This window comes from Vulpes lagopus, chromosome X (assembly GCF_018345385.1).
Source record: "Vulpes lagopus strain Blue_001 chromosome X, ASM1834538v1, whole genome shotgun sequence".
Taxonomy (NCBI): domain Eukaryota; kingdom Metazoa; phylum Chordata; class Mammalia; order Carnivora; family Canidae; genus Vulpes; species Vulpes lagopus.
This window is the reverse complement of record NC_054848.1, coordinates 12,396,311-12,406,911: the sequence shown is the minus strand read 5'-3', so window position 1 is coordinate 12,406,911 and position 10,601 is coordinate 12,396,311. Positions and strand designations below refer to the sequence as shown.

The 10,601-nt window shown below is 44.1% G+C and overlaps 1 protein-coding gene across 3 annotated transcripts in view; it reads right to left on the bottom strand.

The window, feature by feature from the left end:
* Window positions 1-3,060: 3,060 nt before the first annotated feature.
* The window catches only part of GRPR (gastrin releasing peptide receptor), a 36,626-nt gene continuing 29,085 nt past the window's right edge, over window positions 3,061-10,601 (bottom strand). The window contains exons 3-5 of one of the 3 annotated variants that reach the window (XM_041740170.1): window positions 9,713-10,092; window positions 3,806-6,072; window positions 3,061-3,592 (exon numbers count right to left, since the gene is read on the bottom strand). In XM_041740170.1, the coding sequence (XP_041596104.1) occupies window positions 6,033-6,072; window positions 9,713-10,092 (420 nt within the window). In that variant the 3' untranslated portion in view covers window positions 3,061-3,592; window positions 3,806-6,032. Of the gene's footprint in view, window positions 3,593-3,731; window positions 10,093-10,601 lie in introns of those variants that run through there. The other 2 variants (XM_041740172.1, XM_041740171.1) reach the window with 2 other exon arrangements.

The following is a 10,601-nucleotide window of genomic DNA, read 5'->3' as shown; positions in this document are numbered from 1 at the left end:
TTCTAAGATGACTTGAGGCCTGCAAGGCTGATGTCCTGAACTCAGATACTCCCAGTCCCTGGAGAGCAGGGATTTGGCCACTCGGTATGGACAGAATTTAGGTCTAAATGACTAAGGTGGTAAACGTTGGCCACCTGAGGATAGAGGTTCCAAGACTTTCAAGCCAGAAGGTTGGGGGAAATGTGTGGACACCACCAGCTGGCATAGCAAAAGTATCAAGCCCACTCTGGATTTCTTCACAGTAAATGATATTCTGTCAGTGGTCACAAATTTATTTATTTATTTTTAAAAAGATTTTATTTATTTGTTCATGAGAGACACAGAGAGAGAGAGAGAGAGAGGCAGAGACAGAAGCAGGCTCTGTGTAAGGAGCCTGATGAGGGACTTGATCTCGGATCCTGGGATCAAGCCCTGAGCCAACAGCAGACGCCCAACTGCTGAGCCACCCAGGCGTCCCAGTGGTCACAAATTTAATATGCATAGGATTCACTTGGGGATCTGTTAAAATTCTAATGCAAGAGTTCTGGGGCAGGGACCAACAGCCTGCATTTTAAAAAAAAAGATTTTATTTATTTATTTATTTATTAAGAGAGAGAGTGCTCACGGGGGGCAGGGGCAGATGGAGAGAGACAATCTCAAGCAGACTCTGTGCTGAGCCCAGAGCCCAACAGGGAGCTTGATCTTACATGCCTGAGATCATGACCTGAGCTGAAATCGAATCCGACACTTAACCCACTGACACCCAGGTGTTCCAAGAGCCTGCACTTTTAACCAGGTGATGTCCATATTGCTGGTCGACAGACGGTACTTTGAGTAGCAATATCCTGGAAACCTCCTCGAGAGTGGACCCATGCACATAGACCGTTCTAGCAAACCGCACGCTGGTGAGTCAGAGCTAGTCTAGTCCCTCGGAGGGGCTCTGAGAAGCTCTGGGCTGTCATGGAAGGTGGGAAGGGACACTGGGAAACATACTGGGTAGATGTCATAGTTAACAAGTGACCTGGAGCCAAATGCTTGACTTCCCTGCTCCCAGCTCTAGGAAGCAGGGCCGGGATGTGTTCTTAAGGATTCATTTATAACATTGAACACAGTTCAGTCCACATTCAAAGGACCAGAGGCCTGCTTTTGTGTCATTTTCTTGGTAAGATGTTACCCGATATCTCTTGTATTAGAAGCCAAAGTTTATCAGTGTTGAGCTCAGTGAACAGGAAGGTTCTCTGCCGGATGTATTACCAGGTAGCCCCGAATAGATTTACCTTCCCTCTAGCAGAAGAGCCTGATGAACCTCTCCTCGCCCATGTCATCTCCACGCCAATTGTTTTCATTTTTTTAAAGTCTGATGACCGTATGGAAACCCCAATCATGACACTTTACTTGACTTCCTCATTTGTGAGATGTGAGATTGTGTCTGGGCATTCTCTGGGGGTATTTTCTAACTTCAGAAATCCAAGACTTTAAAGAGAATATTAAATTCTCAATATTACAATCTGTGCATCAATGAAGCTTCTCCTCTGACATGGTAGGCAGCGTGCTCACAAAGAGTTTAGAGTTTCTGATAAGAAAATTCATCTGGGCTTTGGGTAGAGCTCTCAGCAAGTACCATGGACCAACCTTAAATGTCAATTGGATTTTTATACCCTGCGTGTCTCAGAGATTTTAGTCTGCTTATCTTCCATCTTATCCAGGAACGCTAGAGCTGCAAGGTCTACTGCAGGCACAATCATGAATCACCACTTTTAGCTGTTTAAAACACTGACACTTTAAGGCACCATTTACAGTTTAACGGTGGGTTATACATCCAGAAAGCCTTCTCCCAAGATGACCCCATGGTGGTGGTTATATACACCCCTGCACTCTGGGGCTTCCTTGGCATGGCTATCAGTGTGCCCCTCAAGGAATTTGTTCACCGTATTTGATAGGCATGCCTGGTTACCTCTTCTCACCTTGAGTGCAGGGACCTTTGACAGCCCCCATTTGCAGCCAGTTGTGTTCTTTTTTTTTTTTTTTTAAGATTTTATTTATTTATTCATGAGAGACACAGAGAGAGGCAGAGACACAGGCAGAGGGAGGGAAGCAGGCTCCATGCGGGAGCCAGATGCGGGACTCGATTCCAGAACTCCAGGATCACGTCCTGAGCCGAAGGCAGACGCTCAACCGCTGAGCCACCCAGGTGCCCCCAGTTGTGTTATTTCTTGAGTGCTTTCCTGCTCTCTGATGGCTATTATTCCAGAAAGCAGAGGTTCTCAAACTTTGGTACTTAAGCCTTAAAGAGAGCAATTTGGAACGACCGTCAAATGATAAAAGTATATGATCTTGATTTCCGCCAACTCCACATTTAAGACGTTTTCCTATAGTAGCAACACTTGCTCATGCAGGAGATTATGGATGTTAATCAGTGCAACACAATTCATTATGGCAAAATACCAGAAACAACCTAAATGTTCATCAACGGGGGACTGAATAAATAAAGTAGGAGATACTGTACAGATATTAGAAAGACTGGGAGAATTTTGTATGATGACACGGAAAGATCTCCAAGGAACGGTATGTAGTGAAGCAAGCAAGGGGCAGAACAATGCATATAATATGTCACCACTTCTGCAAAATGGTGGTGGGCTGCAGGAAAACACATATTTGTATTTATTTGCGAGAGCGTAAGAAGCGTCCGGTAGCTTTTGCATATGGGAGCGTAGCCACGGTGGTCACTCATGGGAGGGAGTGGTGATGGCTGCTGGGAACTGTGAGGTAGCCTCGTGACTTTTCACTGAATACCTTTTTTATGCTTTCAATTTTGAATCATGAGGAAAGCTTACTTATTCAAAAGCTAAATATATATTTTAAAGGTATGAGACCAACCCCTTGTGTTCTGAGCAATCACCTGGGGAGCTTGTTTTAAAGTGCCGATTTTTAGGCCAAACCCCTAGATGTTCCCAGTGGATTGGGAATTGGGAGAATCGGCATTTTGCAACAAGCAGCCTGGGTGATTCTAATATAGATGGTTCTGGAACAGAAGAAGAGCCCTGGAACAGATGGCCACCAACTACATCCATGCGACAGCTTTATTTTTATTGAACGTTGAATACATGCATCTGTCCATTTAATAAATTATGCCTTATTATATTAAGAAATAAAACACATTTCTTATCTCCTATGACTTAAATATTCAGCTACACAGATTTGACTTAATGTCACACAGACCATGTACAATGTGACAGAAGCATTAGAAACGTCTTGAAAAACAAGAATACAACCAATGAGCACACTTCATAGATAGAATTTCACACGGTCACACAGTTAAGTTTGCACATTTAAAAAGACCTGAATCATTCATATTAATATTGTGGATTTCTTATAAATAATTCATTAGTCTAAGGAGTCTAGGCAAAGCCAAGGCATGACATTATTTATATTAAGTACCACACCTGGAACTTGTTCTGACTTATTTTAACACAGAGCACATTTCTGATGCAATAAATATTTACAGTTAATAGTAACAAGTACAATTATAATTTACAAAATATGAGTCTAATATTTAAAACAAAACAGAAAATGACATAAAGGAGTTTGTGCCAAGTATTTTTACAACTCAGACCTTTTTTTTTTTTTTTTTTTTTTTTTTAAATTTTATTTTTTATTTATGATAGTCACAGAGAGAGAGAGAGAGGCAGAGACACAGGCGGAGGGAGAAGCAGGCTCCATGCACCGGGAGCCTGATATGGGATTCGATCCCGGGTCTCCAGGATCGCGCCCTGGGCCAAAGGCAGGCGCCAAACCGCTGCGCCACCCAGGGATCCCCAACTCAGACCTTTTCAACCAATTTTATTACCCCAAATTCTGCTGACTTGGATGCAAGAAGGGCTGTGTTTGAGTCTGTTAACTCCAGATTACAGGGGAAAACATTTTTTTAAATCAGTTTCATTTTCTTAATGTCATACATTATTGATATATCAATAGCACTGGCTAAAACTGAAGCAAAGTGATGAAAAAAATTGGATTCACAACGGTCCTAAATTATGTACTGTACTTTGAACACTGAAATCCCGAGGTATACCAAAATTTTCAAGCTTGTCTGGGAATTAATGAGGTGTTGAATGTGTGAAGTTTTACTGTCCATTAAAACGATCCTTTTAAAAAACCATAACATTATGTGAGTCCTTCCATGTCATTATATGGTTCTGGAAATGAATTTTGAATTAGGAGAAAAAAAGGGAAATATCTTCTAGAATGTGAGCTCAGAACGAGCAGAGAGACGATGGTATGGGAGCTTGAAGCAGGGCACCTAGGGCTAGGCACTCAGATACCGGAGTCCACACCTGTGCTCAGAACTTAGTCCAGGACGTATTTTTCTGATAAAGGCTATTCATGTGACCTGGGTCTCCAGGCTTCTGGAAAACCACCTGCTATCATATCTTCCTGTTTGGGGGCGAGGCTAATCCTAATTCAAAGAAGGCCGCCCGGATTGACTGTTCTCGCTTGGGTCCTCTGTATATGGCTGTTTGCCAGGGGTTCTTTTCTCCTCGGTTAGTCCCAGAACTGGGTGGGAAATTCTTCCCAGGGCTTCCAGTTGCAACTGAAGTGTGTCTCTGGGGGCAGCTTAACTAAGGCACTTCCTTGCCCACCTACTCTGTGCTATATTTCGGCCTCTGCTGTAGCGAGTCCTTCACTTATGTGCTTAGGAACATCATCCATCCCCTTGTGTATGTCCCTCAACCTCCTCGGGAGCTCGTGCCTTAGGGCAGAAGCCACAGTAGGGCATGGGACTGTCAGTTACCCTGAACCTAATTGCTCACATGCGCAGGGTTTGGGAAGCAATGCTGAGCAGTGGAATGGATGGGGTCTTAAGAGATCCGGGGCCATGCTCGGCTGTGCCATGTGACCTTGGGTGAAGTGACCTCCCTGAGCCTCAGCCTCACCATCTGGACTTTTCAAGGTGCTCGTGAGGAAGAAGAGAAATATGCTCAGCACTGCATTTGGCACATCACTGGTGCTTGGTGAAGTCGGGCCCCTTCCTTTCCAACACTTCTAGAGCCACAGAACTGCACTGAGGTTTCCCACAGATACGGTGTGTTCTGTAGCTTGTGTTTCTGCTCCCAAGGATCCCGCCCTTCTTCTCGTAGACTTCCACTTCAGTGTGACATGGACTACTGTTCCCGCTAATAGGCCTCTCTGGGGAAGCCAACAACGACTTGGTTCCCTGCCTTGGGCCGAGTTAAACAGACTCACTTTGTAGGCACAGACCATCCTATAAACTGGGAAAGTGATGACCACACCGTTCTTCAATATCACGGAATGGCCATGAATATAAATGAAATCAGATTACGTTGGACCATATGAAATCACCCTTTTGTAGGTCAAATATGGTTCAACATCTGTAGTTTCGTGCTTCAGCCTCACGGTTCCCTGGGTCTCTCGGGGTCACTAGTAAACGTCACTTACAAATGTCCATAGTAAAGGATGTTAAGCAGCTCTTTGGCCAGCAGGGAAGGCTTGGATTAGATGAGACAATGATATAAAAGTGCTTTATAGACCATGAAGACTAGGTAATGGAAATTATTTTTGGAATTAATCGTGGACATGTAATATTTTAACCCAGGGGCTCTTAAACTTTTACAAAATTAGATAAATTCCACTGAGTGCACTTCTAACGTGATTTCACAAAAGAAAAGTCTGTTTTCAGTGTGCGATTTGGTGATTGCGCTGGATATATTCAGCTGGAGTTCAGGCTTGGCCCTCCCTAAAAAAAGGGCGTCTTTGAAGGCCAAAGTCCCGGTAAGAGATTGCTTGATATTAAACTTACTGTATTTGTGTTGAGGGGGTAGGGGGCCGCCAAGGTGGGGGCCGAGAGGAATGACCGTCACACACAGAATAAACTAGAGCTTGTGAGAGCTTCGTTTCTTTGGATAGCTGACACAGCCCGGCCCCAGGAGGGTGAATATTTTCTTTGTTTTCAGCTGTTAATCCATTTTGTGAAAATTCAGCCAAACGTTAGACAAATGTGCAAAATGTGCTCCATTCCTCCCAGCAACCCAGGGTTAGTTCTGAGCCACTCTCCAACAACAGCTCCTCTGGGACCTGGATGTGAAGGGCAGAAATGGCAAGAACGTTTGCCTGTTTCCCATCTCACCACCACAGAAGTGAGTACTATCTGTTCATTCAACTCTCATATGGTCAGGGTCCCAGGGCGATCATTTCTATCTGGCTTTTGGGAAAGTGACTTAGCTCCCGTTTAGTCCACAGATTGAGGGTGTCATTCAACTTGTAGTCCCCAAACAAAGCTAATCTCTCTAGTAGAAGACATCTGGGACACGAACAGACTCTGAAACCAATAACCACCTCGACTTTTGGCATAAGCCAAGACTTAGTAACCTCGGTGTGCCTGTGTCCTATGGACAAGTTCCTTTATTTAGGTCCCGTGTGCATTTTCCTAACAGGCTGAGTTCGGTTCATCTGAAGCAGCCTCTAAATGGTTTATTTACCTACGGGTTCTCCGTCCTTCAAGATGAAACCAAATTGTTTGTGTGGCAAAGAGGGAAATCTGGGGCTTGTTAATGAGGCAGAAGGCCAGGTTCGGTGGCGGAGTGAGGCAGCCAGAAGAACAGGGTTTAGCTATCCACATTTATGGGGACTCATCAAATCACCAACAAGGAGGGGCCTCATCTGCGCCAAGCAGGGAGGATCATCTTGCTGTGGAAGATCGCTCCTAACAGCAGCTGCGCCTTCCCTGCCAGCAGCAGCCGTTGGTGGGAAGACTGCCTGGTTTATTGCTTAATCTATCACTGTTGAGCTGCCTGCCTCAGGGAGGCTCAATTTAAGATAGATTGAAAGGTAGTGTCTGTCAATTGAATAAACACAGATGGTTTTCCACAGCAAAAATTGATTTTTTTTTCCTTGCCAAAGACATAAGCGCTAAACGTGATTATCTTTGGAAGCCAGGCGTGAAATGTCTTAGCTCCAGCCCCTGCCACGCTCTGCCCTAACAGGGAGGTGATCTCACATGGGGCATGGGATGTCTCTCACCGTAATTTTAGGTTCCTGAGGTGGAATAAGAAGTTGACTTCCCTAGAGAAAGGCCAAGCTAAGTCCATCCCGATAAGAAGGTTTGAACCCATCCATCAGTTGATTCACAGAACAGTTTTACCAGTCCTGGGTCACTGGCTGGCAGTGGCCTTCTCCAATCCTTTCATTTAGGAGTCACAAAGAGGTGCTAAGATTTGCCTCAGGACACACAGCTAGACCTAGGCTTCGATCCCCTCACTGTTTGTCCAGAAGCTACGGAGGAGACTGACACAGTCTATGCCGCGATGTTACCTGAAGGAGTCATTAAGATGAGTCCCACTGCCCAAATGTCTTTGAAAGCAGGTAGATCAGAGGTGCTTGAACAAGTCACACTAAGTACCCAGAATGCTAGACACTGTAGCCCCTAACTAGATATGAAGTCGCTTACACTCAAGAGTCTTGAAGAAATCCAAGGGTAAAACTGTGGAGTAGGAGTTCAAGGTAACAGGTGCAGGGAGGTTGGAGGTGAGCAAGGAAAAGTACCTTTTGTATAAAGAGGAGATTGAGCAATATGTTTTCTTATGTGTCTTTCAGCTTTAATTCCAAAACATAATAAGCTAATGGGGCATTATTCATGTGGATTATTCCAGTGAGCCCCTGGAAGTGATAGAATCGTCCCTCTTCTTCCATTCCACTACTGTGACCGTGACTGTAGACTGTCCGCTGGAGGATTTCCAAGAGGAGTTGTTACAAAGGTAGCAGAAGTGGGACAGCTGTGAGCAGGTGGGCTGTATAAACGCTTTAGAGGCAGAACTAGAAACAATGACAAGGCTCAGAGGAATTTAGCAGTAGAGGGACCCTAGTCCTGTCCTCTCATTCTAGAGATGAAAAAAAAAATGAGTCTAGAGAAGGGAAGTTGATAGCTAAGCTCACAGCTAGAGACAGAGTTGGGATTTCCAGTTAAAAATCTTGGTTCTTTCAGCTTCACTACCTGTCTTGCTTTTCAGACTGTCCCATGTCATCGTGGACTCCCAGGAAAGCAGGTGGGCACGGTACAGAAGTGCATGCAGCAGGGAGAGGCGGAGAGGTCTCACTCCGGCTAATACAACTGTAAACACGCATCTTTACAACCGTCTTCATCCTAACTTCTAAAGCTCTGTGGACAGAGAGCCCTTCCTTGTATCAAGAGATGAAAGGCCACGTGGAAAAAAGAGAGCTGACAGTTCCTTCTCACTTGGACAGAGAAAACCAGAACTAAAACCGTCTTTGGATGTAAGGGATACACATTAGGGCACGTTTGCAGAATTTGGATTTACCCGAAAGTGGCTTAACATGTTTGCAGTCTCTCAGAATTGGCCTATCCTAGAGTCAAGAAAAACTTGATTCAGGGTTTCTAAAGTAAGAGAAGTCAAATTCCTTTACTGAGAAAAATAAAAAGATTTCAGTCCAGTATTTTTCTGCACGTGGCTGTTTCATAAATCCTCCTCTTTAGAAACGTAATGTATCTGTAGCTGTTTTACAGTCAGTTCCTAAAGCTAAGCCCTCTGTAAATTACTTCTACATATTCAAACAGAAATACATATTACTGAAATTTTATTCATTTCCTCCCACAGACTTTAGGTAAACATATGTTAAATGTAAACATGTTTCTGTTTCCACTCAGATGTGATCTGGTTTTTGTTTTTTTCTTTCATATGAAATTACTGCTTTAACGTAGCAGACAAGAACAGCCAAATCTAAGTAAATACACTTGGCTGAAAACCTGTATACCAAAAATAAATACTATACTTTATGTACTTATAAGTGACGAATTGAGAACACAATCAGCTCTTCCCAAAAGAATTTCTCTTCTATGGTAGAGCTAACTATACGATGGATGACTGAAATGGGGTAACACCAAAAAGGATCTCCGCCGAGTTAGAAGTCAGAGTGTGAGCTAATCAGTCCACAGGCTTGCATGGATCTTGGTATATGTGTCTATGTGTTTGGTTGTGTTTTTGCCTTAAAATGATGTGTTGAGTGTTTCTCCTGTGTCCTCAGTAACGTCTTTTAAAAACAATCAAGACTCAGGATTTGTTTTAGACTGACTTCTGGTGTTATCGATTTGAGAAGGGTCCCTCTGCCCTCTGGTGCCACTGAAAAGGGACAGGACCCAGGCGTGAAAACACGAGTCCCAGTCTCATACATGGGACTTTGTCATAGGGTTGGCTTTCGTGTTTTGAGTGTAAAAACCAGTTTCTTGGTTTGTGATTATAAGTAGTCCTAAAAAATGACTCAGATCATATTTTTAAAGTGCTAGTTTCTGCTTAAAGAAATAACAAGGTAGAGTCTTTCACAAAGTGGACATCTAATGTATAATTTTTCTGCTTTACAAATCTGGTTGTTCATATAGTTTCTGTGACTTAATTGGCCATCCTTGTATATCAGCGCTTGGTGCTTAAAATGATAATTTCTTATTTGTTCCCTTTTCTAAAAAGGGGGAAATTGGCTCTACATCAGAAGAAGCATTCACAAGTTGAAATGGAAAACGTAAGCCTTGCTGGGCCTTTCAAACATAAGAGCAATCCATTTGGGCTTCTCTGCAACCTGCCTACACACTCATAGCCTTCCAAGGGGTCGTTGGAGGGTATACAACAGATGTGAGCGTTCTTTACTAGCCAGAAAGTAAAACCAGGGACCCCCTAGGGCGACAGGGTCAAGGTCCCCCTAGACATACCCTTCATGACAGATGTTTCCATTGATGAGGCTGAAGGTGGCCACAGAGGGGTTGGTACTCTTGAAGGAGGTCATGCAGGTCGTGCTTCTGCCGGTGCTGTGAGAGCGGGTCATCAGGCCAGGCCGACAACAGAGGAGCTGGGTGTTGAATTGTTTCCTGAAACTCTTGCTCAGCAGGTAGAGGGCAAATGGGTTCACGCAGGAGTTGGTGAAGGCCAGGAGGCGGGCACAGATGCTGGTGATGAAGTGGAGCATGGAGGTGTCCACCTCGGAGTAGTGGTAGGAGCGGTACAGGTAGATGATGTGGTTGGGGAGCCAGCAGAAGGCAAAGAGGCCCACGAACACCAGCACTGTCTTGGCAAGGCGTTTCCGGGATTCAATCTAAGGAGAGAGTCACACACACAGAGACAGAGGGACCAAGGGACAGTGTGGGATGAATGCAGAGAGACAACGATTCAGACAGAGAAAAAGAAAACAGGGAGAAAGAATTGGGGGGAATAGATGAGCTCACAAAGCCACAGAAAAAGAGTTCAATGGGAGAAGGAGGACAAGAGAAAATCAAATAAAATGAGAGAACAACCGAAACAGATGGAAAAAAGGGGGGAAAGTCAGAAACACAGAAATGGAAAAGTCAGGAAGTAGAAATCCATGAAGTGGACTATAGTTAGAACGTGCCACTGAGAACAGATCTTTAAACAAAGTTGATTACATGCTTGAATGGATTGCACAATGAAATTTTGGTAAGTGACCTCTTTTTCCTCAGGAGAGCACTGGTGCAGTCTATCAGCCGTATGACTCCATGTCTTTCTTGGCTCCACAGTTAATAATTTCTTATTTCCTCTGATGCTCAAAAAAACCCAGCCAGCTTTGTTCTTTCTCATTGGCCAAAC